This window comes from Aquarana catesbeiana, linkage group LG02, assembly GCF_042186555.1.
Source record: "Aquarana catesbeiana isolate 2022-GZ linkage group LG02, ASM4218655v1, whole genome shotgun sequence".
In the NCBI taxonomy this organism is placed as follows: domain Eukaryota; kingdom Metazoa; phylum Chordata; class Amphibia; order Anura; family Ranidae; genus Aquarana; species Aquarana catesbeiana.
The window spans coordinates 160286869-160310765 of record NC_133325.1 but is presented as its reverse complement, the minus strand read 5'-3'; the positions used below and the strand labels follow the sequence as shown (position 1 = coordinate 160310765).

The 23897-nt window shown below is 39.3% G+C and overlaps 1 protein-coding gene across 1 annotated transcript in view; it reads right to left on the bottom strand.

The window, feature by feature from the left end:
• Positions 1 to 23897, bottom strand: part of LOC141126559 (pro-glucagon-like) — an 84302-nt gene that overhangs the window by 44685 nt on the left and 15720 nt on the right. Inside the window, exon 3 of the mRNA XM_073612484.1 lies at positions 2485 to 2628. Coding sequence (XP_073468585.1) covers positions 2485 to 2628 — 144 coding nt within the window. The remainder of the gene's footprint in view (positions 1 to 2484; positions 2629 to 23897) is intronic.

Here is a 23897-nt window from a genome sequence, read left to right as displayed (position 1 = left end):
CCCACTATATGTTGCTGACCTGCCACAGTATGTAAACTACCCACTCAAACGAGGTCCCCTCTCCCCCCCCCCCTTCTCCCTCCTTTCCTCCTCCTACCTCCTCCCCCCCCCCCCCCCCAACACGTGACCTCCTTGAGTAATTGTCCTGGAATATCTAACTACTGAACCAACATTTAATATGATATAAGGATTTTGCTCCCATCTATCCTATGGATATCAACAATGCTGTTATCTGTGTCAATTTGTATTGTACTGTTTATGTGACTAACTGTGTATTTGCATCGCTTGTACTGTAAAGATCTGAATAAATATTTTTCTTGTTCAGCGCTGATCAGTGTATTATGGTGGCGGGGTAATCTTCCCACTGTCAGAAAACAATAACTCAGTGAGAGAGATTTCCCCATCCTCCTCAAGTGTGTGGATGGGGGAATTGAGTCATTTTCTTTCATTTAACATGTTAGTTGAACAAAAAAAATTACTCATGCTTGGCCAGTCTTACTTAGGCAGCCCATAGACGGTGAATATTTCTTTCCTGCAACCACGTGTTTCTTCCGGGCAAATACAGTGGTCATTGCTAGTGGTTAACTTGGTACATTCAGCCTGCCCATTAATGGTTCAAACTGTGTATGGCCCGGCCTAACAGATGGCCTTAGTTACCTGTAGTTGTTTTATCTATGCCCCAAAGGTGCAGTAATTATATTTGAATTTGGTGCAATAATATCACCACTTGTGTAGCAGCTGTGGGTCCCAGGAAACTTTTTATGGAGACTCTGGGCAGCCATGTGCATGAGCCCCTATAGCATTTATGTCTATGGTTGGCTGTACAGAGCAACTACAAGCCCTAGGAAAGTTTTTACGGAGGCTCTGGACGACCATGTGCATAAGCCCTTATAGCACTGATGTCTATGGTCGGCTGTTCACAGCAGCTGTGAGCCCTGGGAAAGTTTTTACAGAGGATCTGGATATTGTATGGCCCTCTTGGAGCTGTGTGCATGAGCCCTAAAAATACACTTTAGGATTTTTAAATATATACAGTATCTCACAAAAGTGAGTACACCCCTCACATTTTTGTAAATATTTTATTATATCTTTTCAGGTGACAACACTGCAGAAATGACACTTTGCTACAATGTAAAGTAATGAGTGTACAGCTTGTATAACAGTGTAAATTTGCTGTCCCCTCAAAATAACTCAACACACAGCCATTAATGTCTAAAACACTGGCAACAAAAGTGAGTAAACCCCTAAGTGAAAATGTCTAAATTGAGCCAAATTAGCCATATTGTAAATATACTAGCTGGTGTATGGGGGTTTACAACTACTTTAATGTTTACATCCCCCCTGAATAAGTCAATTATGGGGTGATGACACATACAGAATGACCTTGACTTTTAGTCATTTAGAATGGCTGAAGGCTAAGGTTATTCTATGCATGTGCCACCGCATGAATAACTCAGGGAAAAAAATGGATTTTCGCTCACTTAGTGCAGCTTTACCCCATTTGAAGGAAGCTTTAAATGAGCTCAATAGCTCTGGTGAGGCAGCTCACACACAGCAAGGCTTACCTTGATAGGCGCCCAACAGTAGCTTGAACCACAGAAATATAGAAAGGAGCACCAGAACAAAATTGGATAAAAGGGTCCAATATAGTTTTAACTGATGATAAATAAAAGTCATATAAAAACATCCAAGGCATTTCAGGACAACACCACTCCCTCTTCAACAGGTCTCAGCATGGGATAACACTTGGATTAACTTTCCTCACGCAGGAAAAACTTGACGGCAGTTGCTAAGCAGCAATGCTGTCAATTTCTTCTTCCATGAGAATAGTTCAATACTGATATAGACCTGTCCATCCATGAAAAAAGACTTATAAAAACAGCCAACACACCACTCTCCCTTCATTGGGGCTCAACACAAAATAATAAAACTTATAAACTTGGGGATAAAACTTGGATGTTTATAAGTGTATTATTTTGTGTTGAGCCCCAATGAAGGAAGAGTGGTATGTTGGCTGTTTTTATAAGTCTTTTTTTAATCAGCAATTAAAATTAGATTGGACTTTTATCTGATTTTGGTCTGGTGCACCTCTCTGTATTTCTATCATTTGAGCTTTTGTATTGTGACTGCCAGCACCCATAACTGTCAGAATAACCGAACATTGGCTGCCTCTGATACAGATGCAGTTTGACCAACAATTGTCCATCTAGCTGACAAAAGTCAAATGAAAAATTGGCTCTTGTTGAGCTGGGTGGTGCTGTCTAGGCCACCCACAGAACGAATTCCAACTGATACAGCAGGAATCAGATGAAATTCCATCTGGGTATGGCTAGCTTTAGATCTTTCTGGAACATGATTTCAACTATGACTCATTATTCTGATATTAAAAATTCCTCATATGAAATATGTACCCTGCATTCCATTACATACCAGGCCTTTTATACATGAGTAGTTAACAAACGGATCTTGTAATGTGTCTTTCACCTGAATCGTTTTTCATTCATCAGCCACTGGACAAAGTCTTTTGCTTTCATTCTGTCCAGGTATCTTGTTAGGTCACTGGAGAAAGTTCCTTCAGAGTGCCGTTTAATATTTGATGTAAAGATCTGAGACTGATATTCTTGCCACCTTTAAACACAAAAAATAAAAAGAGAAACAAGAACACCATATCGTTAGGTAAAATCTCTGTATTAGAGATTTAAATACCTGGGTATTGACTATAAAAGGTTAACATACGTTTTACTTGTTACAGAGAGATTACACAGCACCCATACCTAATATTCAGTGAACTAAGGGGTTGATTTACTAAAGGCAAATAGACTGTGCACTTGGCAAAGCGCAGTTGCACTCTGCAAGTGCAGTTGCTTCAGAGCTTAGTAAACGAGGTAAGGCTGCACTACGCAAAGGGTACCCAATCACATGCAAGGAAAAAAAAAACAGAATTTTTGCTTGTACATGATTAGATGATGGAAGTCATCAGAGTTTCTGCTCATTTACTGAACTCTGGAACAACTGCACTTGCACCAAAGTGCACAGTCTTTTTCCCTTTAGTAAATCAACAACCATAGTGTCAATAATTTTGCAGATCTGCTACTCACGAATGTTTCCTTACTCATCTCTGTAGTCCTGCTGATCTCAGTAAGCATACTTGACCACAAGGTGTCACTAGTAGCCCCATTTGTACACTGATCAGATTAATTATGCGCCATCACTTCAACATCCCTGCCCCAATAATTGGAGATCTTTATAGCCCCTTAGTTTCCAACATCATATATAAAACAAGTATGTGTATAACGCTAATTATTTTATGCTTGCTGGCTTTCAAAGGTGTTATATTTGTTAAAATAAAAAAACAAGAAGCAGGCTGCTGACCCCCACCCTTGTACATTGCCACTGTAGGTTGCTGCCATAATGCCATTGTAGACTATCCACTAATCTGAACCTGCTGTAAAACAGTACTTTGTGTATTCTTCTACAAGTCCCTCACTGGTACACAAAAGGCATAACGTTAAGGCAGTTTTTTTCAATCTTTGCAAGTTTGTAATATCAATTAACTCTCAAAGGAACTTGTGGGATATTCTACTTCCCAGTTCCTGGTTATTGGGGTTGCAAAACCAAGAATACCTACAATATATAGAAAATGACATCTCATCTTAAGTAAGGACATTTCTTTACAGAAAACATACCAAAGAAATATAGTGTTTTTTTTGTTTTTTTTTCATCAAATATTCCCAGTCAGACGATCAGTATCAACGGCCGTTGTGATTTGAGGCTAATTAAGTTAATATACGTAAACTGACTTTCAAATTAGAAGTGCATTAGGGCACATTGAAAGCATGAAATGAATTCCCCATAGAAATGATGCAGAGAAGAACTATTCATGAAGAATTATACTTCTTCCCGGCCAAACATATAAATTCCAGGCTGGGATCATGAATCATATATGACAGTGTGTTAGTCATGGGAATAATCTAATTTCATTACAGACTCAGGAAGTTTTTACATTCACACGTTAATATTTGAACTACTATTTGCTTTTTCATGTACTATTTGTGAAAATGATTTTAAATGACATACATTGAGTATATTTTGTTTTGTGACCATCATACTGAGAAACACAATGGTAAAATGTACTATCCAGAAACAAGGTTTAGATAGCAGTGATGTGTAGTAACCTTTTGACTACTGGATGCAATACCTTTTTTCTGTGCCTATGGTGTTTTAACTATGATCAATATGGTTAGTGTCATTTGAAAGCCATGGAGTTCTAAAGCTGCAATAGGACTGGAAAACAAGGCTTCTGAATGGTCAAAGTTGTTGCGGTTCCTGTATACTGTAAATTCAGTTAGTGATTATATTTATATTCTCTTTTTGTTACATTTTTCTATGGAAAAATAACAAATTTAGCCATAGATTGTTCATTTTCTTTCATTCAGCTAGCAGGCTAAATTTAAAAAAAAAACAGATTCAATTTTTCATTTTCAAAAAAGTTATAAATTGATTTGCATCTTAATGAGTGAAATACGTATTTGACCCCTTTGCAAAATATGACTTAGTACTTGGTGGCAAACCCCTGGTTGGCAATCAAAGAGGTCAGACGTTTCTTGTAGTATATTTATTCATATAATACCTCTAATTTATCACTTAATTTCACACACACTTTTACTCATTTTGTTCCCAGATACCCCTGCCTGTTGACTCACATACCAGCACTTTTGTTCATGGAAACCATCCCAGGCACCTTAACATCATCCCAAGCTGTTTATGTACCACACACCGCCTCAGCTCCCGTGATGTGGTTCATGCCTCTGGTTCACCGTGTCTCGCTCACCCCATATCGCACTCACGACCGGGGTTGGTGAGTGTGCTTGTTTAATACTATCGTTATCCCCCTCTATTAGAGTGTGGCTTACCTTGTTTGTATAATTAACAGGAATCTGTCGCATCTGCTCCTGACGAGTGGAGATACATCCACGAAATGCGTAGAGATACCAGATGCTACAGAGACACATAATACGCCCTGATGATGTCATTATTATTAACCTAGTACTCTTAGAATTATACTATGCGAACACAGGTGCCGGGCATGCTGTTTTCGACATTTGTAGGCTATATTTCTGTTGTATATCATCAATTGATCATTTTGACCATATCCCTATTTATTGGTTATTTCTATATACCTTGTACCATTATGTCTATACCTTGTGCTTATATGTATATATATATGAAATTACTTTATTTTGATATGAATAAAACTATTTTCTATCACCACCTCCGCATTTCAACCGCTTCATTTAAAGTCCCAATTCCCCTTTAATGTAGACGTTTCTTGTAGTTGGCCACCAGGTTTGCACACATCTCAGGAAAGATCTTGTTCCACTCCTCTTTGCAGAACCTCTCCAACTCATTAAGGTTTCGAGGTTGACGTTTGGTAATTTGAACCTTCCGCTCCCTCCACATATTTTCTATGGGATTAAGGTATGGAGACTGGCTAGGCCACTCCACGACCTTATTGTGCTTCTTCTTGAGCCACTTCTTTGTTGTCTTGACTGTGTGTTTTGTTTCATTGTCATGCTGGAATACCCATCCATGACCCATTTTCAATGCCCTGGCTGAGGGAAGGAGGTTCTCACCCAAGATTTGACAGTACATGGCCCCGTCCATCGTCCCTTTGATGAGGTGAAGTTGTCCTGTCCCCTTAGCAGAAAAACACTCCCAAAACATAATGTTTCCACTGCTATGTTTGAAGGTAGGGCTAGTGTTCTTTGGGTCATAGGCAGCACTCCTCCTCCTGTAAACACGGCGAGTTGAAATGATGCCAAAGAGCTGTATTTTGGTCTCATCTGACCATGACACTTTCACCCAATTCTCCTCTGACTCATTCAGATGTTCATTAGCAATCTTCAGACGGGCTTGTACATGTGCCTTCTTGAGCAGGGGGACCTTGTGGGCGCTGCAGGATTTCAGCCCTTCACGGCGTAGTGTGTTACCAATTGTTTTCTTGTTGAATATGGTCTCAGCTGCCTTGAAATTATTGACAAGATTCCCCTGTGTAGTTCTGGACTGATTCCTCACCGTTCTCAGGATCGTTGAAGCTCCACGAGGTGAGAATTTGCATTGAGTCCCAGACCGAGGGAGATTGACAGTTATCTTGTGTTTCTTCCATTTGCGAATAATCGCACCAACTGTTGTCATCCTCTCACCAAGCTGCTTGGCGATGGTCTTGTAGCCTATTCCAGCCTTGTGTAGGTCTAAAATCTTGTCCCTGACATCCTTAGACAGCTTTTTGGTCTTTCCCATGGTGGAAAGATTGGAATCTGATTGCTTCTGTAGACAGGTGTCTTTTATACAGGTAACAAGCTGAGATTAGGAGCACTCACTTTAAGAGCAGTGGCGGCCCGTCCATAAAGGATGTATGGGTGCCGCTCTCCCTATACATGGCGCCCTGATCTACATATCTGGGCGCCAGACTGTGGATTCCAATGGGGGGGTGTTTTTTGGATGCCTCTGATTAGAGCCAGAGGCTCTAATAGGCTTCAAAAAAGGGTGGGCTCGGGGAGCAGAATGCTGCGCCCGATCCCACCCTGTTGTGTGACGATAGTGAATTAATTTTCGCTATTTTCACACTAAAGTTCCTCCCTGTCAGGCTATCGTATTGGGGGGGGGGTGCTTGTTTGCCACCCCCCAATGAAAAAGCCACCAGCCGCCACTGTTTGAGAGCACTCCTAATCTCAGCTCGTTGCCTGCATAGAAGTCACCTGGGAGCCAGAAATCTTGTTGATTGATAGGGGATCAAATACTTATTTCACTCATTTAAAATGCAAATCAATTTATAACTTTTTTGAAATGCGTTTTTCTGGATATGTTTGTTGTTATTCTGTCTCTCACTGTTAAAATAAACATACTATTAAATTTATAGACTGATCATTTCTTTGTCAGTGGATAAACATACAAAATCAGCAGGGGATCAAATACTTTTTTCCCTCACTGTATACTTATGGAAAATTAAATGCGAATGCACTGTATTTTAATAAAAAGAATAGAGTTTAGATATATTTAATGGGGAGCTGTGTGTATATTTCTGGTACTGTATGAATACACTTCAGTAGCAATATGACTATAGCAGGGTGTCATGCAGTCTGGAGAGGCAGATGAGGCAGATTTTTTTTTTTTTTTTGGGGGGGGGGGGGGGGGGGTAGGTACCTCACCACTGACAAAATTTGGGGCTCTTACGACTTATGGTTCCAGGGATACGGGGCTCCTTGCGCAGCCTGTCAGAAGCTACATACAGAGCGGCCAGTTTAAATACAAGCTGGCACACTCTGTTTGCAGAAGACTGAGAGCTTGAGCTCACAGTGCCTCTCACTTCTTATTAGAAGCACTGAGCTCAATGGACAGCTTGGAGTCTTGGACCAATGGTAAAGTACCATTAGCCCCAGCTGTCCAATAAAAATGCTGCAGTGGAGGCATGCCTCTCACTGCAGTGTCATAGAAGGGGGCATGTGTCTAAAAGACACATGCTCCCTTCCAACCCAGCCCTCTTAACTACAAGGAAATACATGGGTTTATGGGTATGAGATTTACCCACAATCCTTAAAAACAATATATAATAATTTTTTGTTTATTACTTATGGTAATTACCTCTTGTCACCCAGGCCAATTCTGACACTTCTCTCCTACACATAATACATAATAATCATATTTTTTTTTACTAGAAAATTACTCAGGACCCCCAAACATTATATATATATATATATATATATATATATATATATATATATATATATATATATATATATATATATATAAAATATATATTGTTTTAGCAGACACCCTAGGGAATAAAATGTTGGTCGTTGCAACTTATAGGTTGTTACATGGTATTTGCCCAGCAATTTATTACGCATGGTTACGTATGTAACCTGTGTGTATCTAGCTCTGAAACTAGCCAGTGCCTCACCAGCCACTGATCTCACCGCATGTCCCTGGACTATAGGAAGCTATCTACCAGGCCTAGGAAATAGTAGACAACCAGGCTCCCCAACCCCAACTTTCTTGCCTAGGAATGCGCTTGTATGCAACTCTACAAAAAAGACAAGTATAAACCAGAAAAAGAAGAAGAAGGAAAAAAAGGATTGGAAGAGGAACGGTGCAAGTGGGATAGGGTGAGAGATAGGACAGGATAAAAAAGGCACACAAGAAAAGGTCAGCAACAGGCTCCAGAGCTTCCATATCCTATGGAAGATTAGTCATCTCTGAAGTGTAGAAACCTGTCATTCATCAAGATTAGGTCACTTTTGTATTACTTCTATTGTCTACAGTGGTAGACCAAGTAATGAAACCTGTATCAGCAGAGTCCCTGTCCTGGGATAGCATCTGTTCCATCTGATGAATGGAATCCAGTTCGCACATCCATTCCATCAGCCGAGGAGTACTAGTACTAGAGTCCCGTCAATGTCTAGCAATAATGGTGTGGCCCAAGGTAAAAAAAACGACGTAGTAATCATTGCTTAATTTGCTTATAAGATCCTGGTACCATTCTCACTAAGGTATTTTGGGAAGTTTTGGGAGTGATTTTTATATAATGCTTAATTGACCCTGAAGAATCTGGGACTGGACTGATATTTAGAGTTGCTAATCAGACCTCATTTCCAATTGAGATAGAAGTCTTCAATGACAATTGTATGGGGTGTACAATAGTTGTCCAAGAGGATCAGGTGATGGACTTCGGAACAGGTTCAGGCAGTCTTGCACAACAGTTGGGGGGGGGGGGGGGGGGATTGCACCATGTATTGTAGTTTTCCCTGAGATAAGGTAGAACTGGGCCTGTCTTCTAACTGCAAATGTCTAGACTTCCCTAACTGTAAGAAACTCTCTGTTTAGTGCTACAGCTATGCATGCCCACAGACAATATAAGGGGGCAAAGTGTTTTTAGGCTTTTGTTCAAATCAGAGCTGCTTCTCTCCTTATAAAAGTCAATGGAAACACAAAAGCAGCTTGAAGCAGGTTCATACAGCCTAGGAGGTCAACTACAGGCCAGAAATCCTGAATGATCTCAGAAGTTTATCAAACTGATGTTAAATGCAATAGGAAGACACCTAAAAGCAAGCTGTGTTAACCTATTTATAATAATCCTCTTGTATTAAATTGTCTTGTTGCTGTATTGTGTCCCTTTATATTGTATAGCACTGTGCAAACTGTTGGCGCTATATAAATCCTGTATAATAATTGTAGCACCCTCCTAGGTAGGTGCTAGAAGAGCGTATAGTTTTGGGGTCTTTCTGCTTACCAGGAAGGCTGCCAGGTAAATTTAGATGCTCTCTACCTACCACAGAGCAGGGATCCCTTGATAGGGTCTGCTCATGGTGCTCAGGTTCTGCTCATGTTGTTTGAATGTTTCCCACTGGTCCAATAGGACAGGGCATAATGGACAGTGGAGGTAAACCTGACAAGTGAGAGCACAGGCATAGTTAAAGCCCTGGCTATTGGCAGAGGAAAGTGCCTCAGTGCATGCAAGGTGACTGTATATATGCCAAAGGCACATGTGCTCGGGGTCTTCGGCTGGAGAGCAGGGTTCCGTAGGGAGACCTGAGGGTCTGAATCTGGGAATAGCTGGAAGGGAGACAGGACAGGACAGATCAGTTTCGGCCTACAGTGAGTACAGATCTGTGTCATGGGGCCTAACCTGTGAGGGCCATCCCTTCAGCTAGTAGAGTCAGTGGATGGGTGTCAGTCAAAGGGGATGCTAGTGAGTGTCCTGAAGATAAACAGTTTCATCAAGTCTGCTGCCAGAGCAAGCAATGGACTTATTTCTCCCATACGAGTGTTGTATAGTATAACAGAAAGTCTGTTACCACATTTAACCTGGTGAGGCCGAGTGAGAGTTGTCCTCATCTGTAATTAGTTCCAGTTGGAGTATCCCACTATTCCCTCCTCCTATCCAAGTTCCAACAATAAATACCAAAAAACAAACAAACCCCTGAATTTATTATTGGAAACGAGTGGATGAGAGTACGGGCGTTTGTGTGAAAACCCCCTAATAACTGGCTGCAGGATAAGAAGGGGAAAAGCCCAAGGCCTACACACAGCAACCCCTACGGAAGCAGTGCTACATAATAGCAATAATAATTGGATTGTGATTACATGTTCAACCACTCTTTAATGTCTATGGCCAATGTTTTGTCATTAAGCTGCCTATTTTTTCTAATATGATCCGTCAAGTCAGCAACAGAATTAAATGTTTTCCAGTAACTATGTAGCATAAGGATTTCCACACACATGAGTCAGCTAATCAAGCTACAAATTGAATTGGGTGATTATCTTATGTTTATGAGTGGCTACTCCCTTCCAGGGAAACAATTAGAAAATTAGAATTAGGAAAGAGGTCCTAATTACTATTGCTCTGCCACTGATATGTCATGCCATCTCCTGCTCGCAGCTCCACCTTTGCCCATAGGAGTTGCTTGTAATCATGGCAGAACTAAACTTACGAGATTATTTAATGCATTGTTTTGCTGTGAACTAAATGATCTGAGAGCATTTCAATTGTGTCTTTGTGTCTGGCCAGCAACACTAAAGAGCAACACTCATCTCTGCAGTGGCTCCTCCTCTGACCCGCTGTTGACTCACCAACAGTCCCATTCACTTTAATGGGATGGCTGGTGATGTGGCAGCAACACAACAAGGTGAGGGATGTGGTGGCAGCAGGTTAGTAGATGTCTGCTATCAGGTGCTGCCATGTTGGATCTGAAATGACAGGTGCTCTTTAAATGTAAGGACTCATTCTTGCTGGTAGTTAGAATCTTTAATATTTGCAAACAAAATGAAGGCTTTCTATTTAAAATAATAAGCTGTCAGGTTAGTAAAACAGCGACATCAGAACCGATTCAATCATACAGTTTGTAGTGTACATAGGTTTGCAAACCAATGGGATAAACAATGGGATAAAGGAATATTCCTGAACTTTGTTTTATCTCATGGCTACTGTGAAATTATGTGAATGCATTAATGCAGTGCATGTTGTTATCTTAGCTTGCAGAGCTTGGATTCATTGAATGAGTTTACTTAAAATGTAAATATTACAAAATATACAGCCTCATGCTACATAACTACACTCCATTTCATGCCGAATAAAGTAAATTATCAATGTATCTTAAATAGAAAACTATCTTTAGATAGATTTTTACTCCAAAAGCATTTGATAAAAATCAAATACATTTGAATTAAAAAAAAAAAATCTGATTTAAATTTAAAAAAATCAGTTTGTTTGATTTTTTTTTTTTTTTTTTTTTTTTAAATCGTCGATTTTTATCCACCCTGTGTCTGACTGCCAATTTATCTATCCATCTTTTGGCTGGCTATGTTAGCCATACACAAAGTGTTTTTTAGGCAAATTAACAGATCAAGTGGATCAAAGTAACCCATCATTAATAAAGGCATATAGACTGTTCACTATGCAAAGGGAATTTTCCTTTAGCTTAGTGAATGAGGTGAAGGTCTGCTGACTTCTATTGTCTAATGATGTTCAAGCAAATGTACTGAATGGATGTAGATGCTTACAGGTGTACTCCCTACACATAAGACCCCTTTCACAGTGAGACAGTTTTCAGGCATTTTAGCGTTATAGATAGCACCTGTAAAGCGCCTGAAAACTGCCTCTCATGCCTCCCCAGTGTAAAAACCTGAGTGCTTTCACACTGGGTCGGTGTGCTTGAAGGACGGGAAAAAAAGTCCTGCAAGCAGCACCTTTGGGGCGGTTTGGGATCGCTGTATACAGCGCTTCTACACCGCTCCTGCCCATTGGAATGAATAGGCAACGCTTCTGAAGGGCCTTAAAAACGATTCGGAAGCGCCGCAACACGGGCGCTTTTAACCGCTTCTTAACCCCTTCTCCGCTAGCGTGAAAAGGGCTGCTTTATCAGCGTAAAGTGCTGCTAAAACTGGTGGCGCTTTACCGCTAGCAGACCTGCCACCGTAATGTGAAAGTAGCCTAATTGTTGGAAATGTTCTGAATATTTTTGGCTGGCTTTAGGTTGTCCATCAGGAAACAAGGGCACATTTGGTAATTTTTGATGTTGCATAATGTTAGGGGCATGCTTTTTATTATTCAGGTGTGAGCACCTTCACTGTCCAAAGAAAACATGACTGTAGATATCGCATTTATGTGTAAATATCCAAATAAATAATTATTATGAATGGGTGGTTCAGGATTTAGGGGCATTAGGGGAGATTTACGAAAACTGGTGCACTCAGAATCTAGTACAGCTGTGCATAGTAACCGTTCAGCTTCTAAATTCAGTTTGTTCAATTAAGCTTTGACAAAAAAAAAAAAAATTGGAAGCTGATTGGTTACTATGCACAACTGCACCAGATGCTGTGTGCACCAGTTTTAGTATATCTCCCCCATTATGTTTATATAGAACACTTTGAGGTTGATTTACTAAAACTGTAGAAATCTGGTGCAGCTCTGAAGTTAGAAACTGATTGGCTCCAATGCACAGTGGTACCAGATGTTGCACTCAGTTTTAGTAATATAAACTCTTTTGTGTTGTAATGAAAACAAACATTGTAATTTGAATGTGGTGTTAGATACTGCTGCATATTTGGCAAGTACAGAATCACAGTATATATAAAATAATATGCAAGTGGTTGGAGGGAAGCTTCAGATTGGCAAAGATGTTTTTATTACAGATTATGTGAGAAGACTACAGTTCCTCTTGAAGTATTTCATACAGTATATTTTTTTGGAGAAAAAAACAAAAAAAAACCCACTGTTGAGTAAAGTATAGTTATTTTATTCACCAGAGGTCATTTCCATGGGGATAAAGTAAAATTCCTGGCGAAAGTTAGAGCCTCTGTTGGGTTTTTATACCTGTCCATGTTTCAGTTTGGAAGATGAAAACTTGATACACCAATCTCACAAAGAAAGGTCCAAACCACCAAGATTTGCTGTAGTAATTGGGGGAACAGCACCATCAAACTTATTTAAGATAATCTTCACCATTACCACCTTTGTTTTGTAAAAGAATATGCATTCTTTAAATTAAATATAAGCTAATCCTAGACAAAGCTAGAGTTGCAGGTTCTGGGCGTTTTCCTAAATAAATTGATTTCCTTTCACATAAGAAATGTGTGTTGGTAAAAATTATGCAAGAGTAAAGCCTCGTACACACGGTCGGATTGTTGGCCAACAAAACCGTGGACTTTTGTCCGAAGGACGTTGGCCCAAACTTGTCTTGCATACACACGGCCACACAATTGTTGGCCAACAAATAGAAACGTAGTGACGTACTATGTTGTTTTTCAACCCTTTAGCACCACCCTTTGGGTTCCTTCTGCTAATTTCCTGTCAGTAGAGGTTTGGTGAGTGTTGATTTGCGCTTTTCGTTTCGCACTTTTCGTTTCGCACTTTTCATTTCACGCTTTTCAGTTCGCGCTTTTCAGTTCGCGCTTTTCGGTTAGTTTCTGAAAGGCCGTTCGTCAACCAGCCATGTTGCGGAATCAGAGGAGATAATATTTAATATAATATATGTTATTTATTATTGGCCTTGGAGTTATTCCTTTGACATTATTTTTTTATTTGAATAATGATTTAATTTGGTATATTTTCTATATTTTTGGATGCATAGAATGCACTTTTTGGTAAAGTTCTATTGGCAGATAGCAGGTCTAATTTTATTTGTTTTCTTTTTTTAATGCACAATAAAAAAATTGTGGAGTATAATACTTGGCTATGTGTTTTACTTCAAATGACAGTTTGGGAGTAGGCAGTTACATTTTAAAAAATACAATGTAAAATTAACAAGGGACACCAACATAGTTGTATCTTTGATCTTAAAAACTAAAGGATAATGGTGTTGTAGTAACTTGCCCAAATAAAAAAATAAAAAACGTAATAATATTATTCTTGATATCACTAGAAAAAAAAACTCTTTGAAAATGTGTTTGCAATAACTCCATCAGTATCACCAGCAAAGTAGCTTCATTATTATCCCAATAAAGAAGAAGAGAATTGTGCGCTGTATTTCGAGATTTCATAATTTGTCACGAATGTTAATTCTCCATTACGAACACTAGTTTACAAGACCGGCCGCTTCTGCCCCTTCCTTGCTTCCGAGCATGCGTGTTTGTACTTTGGACTTTTGTCCGACGGACTTGTGTACACACACTCAGAAAACCCGACAACACACATTTGTCCGCGGAAAATTTGAAAACATGCTAGCCAACATTTGTCCCCAGAAAATCCGACAATTGTCTGATGAAGCATACACATGGTCAGATTTACTGCCAACAGCCTGCCAGCCAACATTTCCCGTCGGAAAGTCCGATCGTGTGTACGGGGCTTAAGATTTACTCTCACTTCCAGTCTTGAAGACACAAGAGACAGAAGAAATCGCTTTCTATGCCTCTTCCAGTAGCAATTAAGTTTTAGGATTCCCCATATTATCTCTCCTGGTGACAAGGGCAACCCAGGCAGGAAGTGAGAGTGAATCTCTTATTTAAATCACAATCACAGGTAGCTTTCTGACCACAATTAGAAAATTTGTTTTGTTTTAAAAATTAAAAATAGTTGAACATGAGGTATTTTATTGTTTAAAGTGATGAATAAGTAAAGACGTCCTTTCACCCACTGGTGAAGGCTGCCATTGCCTGACTCATGGGTGTGTATACACTTTTAAAATTGATTTTAAAATCAATTAATCAAAATCACAATGCTGTCTCTCTAAATGAGATATTCTAGCAAAAATATATTTACATACCACATTCTGTCCAGTAGAGGGAGGCCTTGCTCTATAAAAAAAAATATGGTACTCCGCTAGATCAATTTATGCATTGAAAAAAAGAATCTGTCTAGTCATAAAAAAGGCACTCAATTCTAATGTGTTTTTTGGTATACAAAAACTTTACCTAGGATGATTAGGTATTTGAATTAAATAGATATTAATTGATTGATAAGACGTAAAAGCTCTTGTCCATAAATATCTGAGGCTTTTGCCCTGAGATTGTGTGTGCCATATAGCAAACAAGGAAAATATTATAGCATGTGACAATACACACGAATGGCCATTAAGCGTTCTATAGGGTCCTTTTCAATGTTCAGTTAGTTACAGTGCTTCTAATATAAAATAAATTAAAATATAAAACTACACCTAAGCGGCTGTATAACTATCACAAAGACATTTTTAAATATTTTTTTTTTAATTCTGTATTTTATTTTAAGTAATTTAATACAAGCAAATATAATACATTTGGATGAGCATCGTAAAGTACAACATAAAACAGTTTGGTTCTATTTTAAGTAGGTATACAAAATCTTTAAAGTCACCATTCTTATTTTATATATTTCTAATGAAAGTATAGACTTTGATCTCCATTGCCCTAGTAATTCACATCAACAAACTAAAAAAGAAAAAAAAACAAAACACAAAAACGCAAAAGCCCCTATTCCCCCTCTATTATCGCACAGCCATATTCCCTGGAACAGACAAAGAGGGACCATCGTGTCCATTTTTTATTACATTTCTCTCTGCCTTGCGCAATTGCAATACCTTTTTCCATAACATATATGTCGGCTATTTTTTTTTTTTTTAGCCACAACGAGATTGAGGGAGGTGATTCCTGCTTCCATAGGGCATGCATTAGGTGCATTTAGAAGATGAACGATCATTAAATTCCTATATTTATACTTTGAAAGATCTGAGAGATGGAGCAGATATCTGGCAGGATCAGATCCCAGGTCATAATCAATAAGCTGACCTTTGATATCTCTGACTTTAGACCAGAATTCCCCCAGTTTCCGACAGGACCAAAAAATATGGAGCATATTACCCTCTACCTCCCCACAGCACCAGCAGGTATTCATCCTTTCCGGATAGATTTTATTTAACAGTGATGGGACTCTATACCACCGTGTAAGGATTTTGTAGCATAGCTCTTGATACTTACTGGCCGTTGAGGAGTAGTGGGCAAAATAAAGAATATAGCCCTGCTACTCTTCAGAGAGTGTAATGTCCCATTTCAAAACACTGAGTGTGATATTATCATAAATAAATATACTCAGTGATAATCAATCAGTGATAATAAATAATTATTCATAGATCAATAATATTCATCCAGTAGGAAATTTGTGCCCAAAAAATCTACTTAAACATGACTTGAGCATTTCAAAGAAACAAGTATATTTTACATTTTTTAATAGTGAAATTTCAATAAAGTGCTCCTGAGGAACGTCATCAATAAAGTGCTATTTAGATCCACAATGCCTACATCAAATTATATTTAGTGAAGCGATGTGCCTTCAGAACACCCCAAAAGATCATTATTAACTCACCTCTTGATTTTGACCCCTTAATACGCAAGTATAAAAGAGCAGGTATGTAGGTTCCATACAGATTCCAGGAACAGTTGGATAGCCACAGTATTCCTTAATAAGCACACTGCACCATAGAAACCACAAGCGCTCATGTGCTTAAGCATTGCCCTCTGAAGAGCGATCTGCAGTGAGTCACTTTTCAGAGGGAATAAGCAATGAGGAGATGATATATTGACTCCTCACTGCCTATCGTCACCCCTAAAAGTCTGCACCACTGCACTACAATCATGTACAGTGCATGGCGGTTGTGGTGCTCCCCCATTCATTTGAATATGACAGGGAGATGATATCTGTCATGGGATATGTATACCCCCATTTGGCTGCCTTGCAGATTAGGGGGCAGTAGCTGGGGGGCGTGCAATCTTCCTGGCACCTGACCACAGCTACCCGCACCACCTCATCAGAAACAACAATAATAATGCTGATTTGCACACAAGGTCTGCACCCACTTGTGCATTTTATGCAGATTTTTTCTTTTTTCGATAAACAAACAAGAATGTGATGTCTTATGTTCTAAAAACACTCCAGCCTATAATACAAGGATGTGACCTACCTACAGTAGATAGGGAGGGATGAAAGTGCTGTGACAGGTGAACGTAGCAATTGGCATTGTTAGGTAATGTTTCATAGTGACACACTGGGGTTGATTTACTAAAGGCAAATAGACTGTGCACTTTGCAGAGGGCAGCAGGTGCAATAGCTCCAGAGCTTTGTAAATGAGGTAAGGCTTTACTTTTGTAAAGAGTACCCAATCCCGTGCAAGGAAAATAAAAAAAAGCACTTTTGCTTGCACATGATTGGATGATGGAAGTCAGCAGAGCTTCTGCTCATTTACTAAGCTCTGGAGCAATTGCTCTTACAGAGGGCAACAAAGTCTTTTTCCCTTTAATAAATCAACCCTTCTGTATATATTTTCTTGGGTGGAAGGATATATCTGATTTTGTCTTGCAAGGGCCTTTTTTAAGTTTTGGGTGTGCAGCATGCACTTGTTAAAAAGTTGTTGGAAGTGCCCTTTGCACACAGCATGTTACCTCAATGCTGTGTGGCAACTGGTGTGTACCACTTTAATCCCTTTAATTTTAATAAAGGCTAGGCACTCCATTCACCTCCCAAAAAAATACTACAATAAGGGACAGGTCTAAAATGAAAGGCAGAGGTGCTGCATGTGGTGAGAGTAGGGGGTGAGCAGTTCCTGCAGGACATAGTTCTGGAAAGACCACACAAACTGGAGGTAGGGTACATGAAGGCAAAGGATCCTCCAGTGGGCTTCCACCGTGTACAAGTACTAAAATACCATTGCTGCCAGTCTGCTACACATGCCTTGTCCCTCTGCACTGCTCCAGAGAGGCCCGCCAGCCACTAAAGGGAGGCTGTTGTAACTTTACCCAGCATGCAGTGAAACTGTATGCTGTGCCACAGATGAGAGATAATCACTGTACACCAGGTATCTTCATAACACAAAGGGGTTGATTTACTAAAGGGAAAAAGACTGTGCACTTTGCAAGAGCAATTGCTCCAGAGCTTAGTAAATGAGCAGAAGCTCTGCTGACTTCCATCATCCAATCATGTGCAAGCAAAAGTGCTGTTTTTTTAATTTTCCTTGCACAGGATTGGGTATTCTTTGCAAAGTCAAGCCTTACCTTATTTGCTAAGCTCTGGAGCAATTGCACTTGCAGAGGGCAACTGCACTCTGCAAAGTGCACCATCTATTTGCCTTTAGTAAATCAACCCCACTGCCTTTATTTCCCTACAGTGCCTTGAGAAAGTATTCATACCCCTTGAAATGTTTCACATTTTGTCATGTTAAAATCAAAAATGTAATTGTATTTTATTGGGATTTGATGCGATAGACCAACACAAAGTGGCACATAATTGTGAAGTAGAAGGATAATTAAAAAATGTTTTTCAACATTTTTTACAAATAAATATGCGCAAAGTGTGGCGTGCATTTGTATTCAGCCCCCTGAGTCAATACTTCGTAGAACCCCCTTTTGCTGCAATTACAGCTGCAAGTCGTTTTGGGTATGTCTCTACCAGCTTTGCACATCTAGAGCTTGACATTTTTGCCCATTCTTCTTTGCAAAATAGCTCAAGCTCTGTCAGATTGGATGGAGAGCGTCTGTGAACAGCAATTTTCAAGTCTTGCCACAGATTCTCAATTGGATTCAGGTCTGGACTTTGACTGGGTGATTCTAACACATTTGTTTTGATCTAAACCATTCCATTGTAGCTCTGGCTGTATGTTTAGGGTAGTTGTCCTGCTGGAAGGTGAACCTCTGCCCCAGTCTCAAGTCTTTTGCAGACTCTAACAGGTTTTCTTCTAAGATTGCTCTGTATTTGGCTCCATCCATCTTCCCATCAACTCTGATCATCTTCCCTGTCCCTGCTGAAGAAAAGCATCCCCACAACGTGATGCTGCCACCACCATGTTTCACAGTAGGGATGGTGTGTTCAGGGTGATGTGCAGTGTTAGTTTTCTGCCACACATAGCGTTTTGGTTTTAGGCCAAAAAGTTCAGTTTTGGTCTCATCTGACCAGAGCACCTTCTTCCACATGTTTGCTGTGTCCCCCACATGGCTTCTTGCAAACAGGACTTCCTTTGGCTTTTTTTGAACAATGGCTTTCTTTTTGCCACCCTTCCATAAAGGCCAGATTTGTGGAGTACATGACTAATAGTTGTCCTGTGGACAGATTCTCCCACCTGAGCTGTGGATCTCTGCAGCTTCTCCAGAGTTACCATGGACCTTTGGCTGCTTCTCTGATTAATGCTCTCTTTGCCCCGCCTGTCAGTTTAGGTGGACGGCCATGTCTTGGTAGGTTTACAGTTGTAATTTTCGGGTTTAATGGATTGAACAGTGCTCCATGAGATGTTCAAAGCTTGTGATTTTTTTTTATAACACTAACCCGGCTTTAACCCAGGTTCACACTGAGCTGCAGGAATGAAGCCGTGCGAGTTCAGCTGAACTTACATGATTTCACTCTCGCATGTCAGTTCTGGTTTCGGCGGCAATTTCAGTGACATCTGTGCAGGTTTCTGCACAGATGTCAATGTAAATCGCACCCCAAAATCTCAAAAAGTAGTACAGAAACTACTTTTTGAAATTGGTGCAGCGCCACAGATGCAGCATCGCACCAATTAGGACGGTGCCATTAACGCTAATTACTGCCGATTTGACATGCAAATTGACATGTCAAATTGCATTTCAAAACGCTCCAGTGGGAACCAGGGCTTAAACGTCTCCAACTCTATCCCTAAACTGTCTGGTGTGTTCCTTGGCCTTCTTGATGCTGTTTGTTCACTAAGGTTCTCTAACAAACCTCTGAGGGCTTCACAGAACAGCTGTATTCATACTGAGATTAAATTACACACAGGTGGACTCTATTTACTAATTAGGTGACCTCTGAAGGAATTTGGTTCCACTAGATTTTAGTTAGGGGTATCAGAGTAAAGGGGGCTGAATACAAATGCACACCACACTTTTCAGATATTTATATGTTGTAAAAAAAATGTGAAAAACACTTATCATTTTCCTTCCACTTTACAATTATGTTCCACTTTGTGTTGGTCTATCACATAAAATCCCAATAAAATACTTTCAAGGTGTATGAATACTTTTTCAATGGACTGTATATAGATTTCTAATTTATAAATGAAAAATCTGATAGATATAATATTAACGAGACAGAATATTCTCAAATGTATATTTTATTCACAGGTTTGACCTAGTCCACTTTTAAAGCAAGCAGTAAAACCACTTTACCCTTCTTAGCCTGATATCCCCCCCCCCTTTCCGCTGGAAAAACATGCATAAAAATGATACAGTATATATATATATATATATATATATAATATATATATTTTTTTTTTTTAAAGATACAGCATATTTTTGAGAGAAGAGAACCTACAGAATAAAAAGATGGTATTTGCAAATTTGTATGTCACACAATATTTGCTCTATTGTTTTCAAACCTACTTTTTCAGTATAAAATACACTAGTATTAATTTAAGCACATGCAAACACAATTTAATTCCCATTTTTTTTGTAAAATGTAATAGATGACACCGGGGGAGATTTACTAAAATTGGAAAGTGCAAATCTGGTGTAGCTCTGCATAGAAACCAATCAGCTTCCAGGTTTTATTGTCAAAGCTTAAATGAACAAGTTAAAGTTAGAAGCTGATTGACTACCATACACAGAGTCTGAGTACACCAGTTTTAATAATGCTCTCCCCCTGTGTTGAGAAAGGTGATACTTTATAAACCTTTATCACTCATTAATTTAGAGTTAACATAAATAATGAGCCTAGAATGAGCTTTCGTCTCGTTCTGGTGTGCGTGGTGATGACCAACTATCCTGTGACAGGGGAAATTTACACTGATAATCAGGGCCCCAATCAGTGTCCATCAGTGCAGCATATGAGTGCTTATCAGTGTCTATCAGTGCAGCCTCATCAGTGCCCATTAACCTCCCTGGCGGTATGATTATTTCAGATTTTTGATGCTGAAAGTAGTACAATTATTTTGCATGGAAATTTGGCGTTTTATATTGTAGGCCTGTAATTCTTAGGAATAACTCACTTAAATCTGTCCAAACAAGAGTCTAGTAGACATTCCGGGTATGATAAAGTTTGAAAAACGAAATCATAAATTATAATATAATAAATAACTATAAATAATTATACCAAATAATAATATAATAATAATAAAAATTATTCAATAATGTAATCAAATCAAAAACACTGAAATTTGCTGAGTTGCAGAATTGTCGCTGTCATTACTTTCAGTGTTTGATGACGGATTTCCCCACAAATCACTATCGTCAAATTCTGCAAGTGATTCTAATTTATTATCGCTGTTTTCTAGCTGCTCTAAAACCACTTTTGATGTAAAGGAACACTTTTGGTTGCTATGGACAATCTCCAGTTTCCAGGCAGAAAGAACAGTATTTATAATATAAAACTGCATGCAGGGCACTGGAGAAACCACTAGGGACAAAAGGGAGGTGAAATAAATTGATAAAATAATGTAATCTGTAAGATTAAAGTGTACTGTAGATGTACTGTGTTTTTTACTTTTTTACTTTGGCACCGTTCTTTGTCCCCATGCATCGCAACGCTTGCAGGGAACGGAGCCCGGCACTGTGATAGAGCGGAGGGCGGCTCGCACACAGTGCGGGGAGACATCGCAGGATCCCGGGGACAAGGTAAGTAAGCTGTACCTGGATCCTGCGATGCGATCCCGAGTGTGGCTCGGGGTTACCGCTTTTGGTGCTGAAATTCCACCTTGAGCCACACTCGGGAATACCGTCAGGAGGGTTAAAGGAGCTTATCAGTGCTCATCAGTGGCTCCTCATCAGTGTCCAACAGTGCAGCTTCATCTGTTCCCATCAGTGCTGCCTCATCAGTGCACATCAGTATAGGAGAAAAATTACAAAAATTTGAAAAATTGTATAACAGAAACAAAGATTTTTTTTTCTCTCTTTTCTAAATTTTCGATCTCTTTTCATTTGTTTAGCAAGAAATAAAAAAAAACAGTGGTGATTAAAAACTACAAAAATAAAGCTCTATCTGTCTAAAAAAAATGATAGACATTTTGTTTCGGTGCAGTGTGGCAATTCTGCGCAATTATCGTTCAAACTGTGACAGCACTGAAAGCTGAAAATTGGTCGGGGTGAAAGTAGCCAGTAGGCAAGTGGTTATAACAAGTAAATATAACATATTTTCCTATCTATTTACTAATGCTAGCAGCATTAAGATATAAAATAGTTCATGTTGATTAAAAGAGTTTAGTTCCCTTTTAATTATGGGATGCCTGAAAATGTGCATAATGCATATTTCCCCTTCTTTTTTTCACACACTCCTTGAGATCTATAGAGACAAAAGCATCCAAATCTGCCTGAAACGATGCTCTTGTATTTTTACGTTTATTTGTACTTTTTTGAGCAACAGACATCTAGTGACAGATGGCTGAGCACTTAGGTGTGAGCAGGCGCCATTGGAAACAATAGAATTTTTATTGTAAAGCATTTTAGTAGCTTTGAGCTATAGAACACTGTGAGTGGGACCTAAGCTGTTAGAAACAAACTGTAATCAAACTTTATATTCTTTATTGTGATCTTTGAAGATCTTGTAGCCTCCCTGGCGGTATGATTATGTCAGATTTTTAATCTCAAAGTGGTACATTGTTTTGCATAGAAATTTGGCATTTTATATTGTAGGCCTGTAATTCTTAGTAATAACACACTTAAATCTGTCCAAACTAGAGTCTAGTAGAGATCTTGGGTATGATAAAGTTTGAAACACAAAATCATATATATAATTATAATATAATAAATAACTATAAATAATTATAAAAAATAATAATATAATAATAATAAAATGAATTTCCCCACAAATCACTATCGCTCAATTGTACAAGTGTTCTAATTTACTATACTAGACCAGCTAGAAAACAGCGACTTTTGACGTAAACTGACACTTTTTGGTTGCTATGGACAGTCTCAAGTTTCCAGGCAGAAAGAACAATATATATAATATAAAACTGCATGTAGGGCACTGGACAAAGCACTAGGGACAAAAGGGATGTGAAATGTACAGTACAGTTCACCAGTTCATGCAGTAATGTAATCTGTAAGATTATAGAGTACTGTATGTGTTATGTATTTTGTACTTTTTGAATTTCCCGCCGGGCTCCCCCCCATCGCGACGTTCGCAGGGAACGGAGCCTGGCACACAGAGCATCGGGCGGATGATCTGGCAGCGGACACAGCGAGGGGACATCGCAGGATCCTGGTGACAAGGTAAGTACACTGTACCAGGATTCTGCAATGCAATCCTGAGTGTGGCTCAGGGTTACCGCTAATGGTACTGAGATTTAAACCCCGAGCTACACATAATGCCAGGAGGGTTAAAAATAAAACATTTCATGCTACATGCAGAAAGAGAGGTCAGGGATAGTTTTTTTTAAAGCTTTTTTAATGCTTGTGAAGATTATGTAAATAATTGAATGTCTATAGTCTGGGTACAGGTGCAATTTAAAGCGGAGTTCCACCCAAATTTTGAACAATATCTGTATGTATTCTCTTCCTTGCCTAGATGCTGACTTGCCGTTTAAAAAAATTTAAATCGCCGTAATTACCTTTTATTTTTCTATTCTTCTTTGCACTTCCTGGTTCTCCTCCCGTGGGAGTAGGCGTGTTTCTAGCCTCTCGCAGACTCCTGGGAGCTAGTCTCAGGCTTCCCAGGATGCCACTGAGCATGTGCGGGAACGAGCAGTGAATGCTGGGAGCACAGCATTCACCACATCCAGGAAATAAATGCTTGTGGGCCTCAAATGCCCACAATGAAGATGGAAACCGCCTGCAGTGAATAATATAAGTTATTCTTTCCGACGAAATCTGACACAGGCGGACATATTACACACAATATGTGAGTATGTAATGCTGAGAAGAAAAGTTTGTGAATTAACTCAAAAAAAAAAAAAACGATAGATAGGTGGACCCCCGTTTTAAGCAGTGCAGACTAT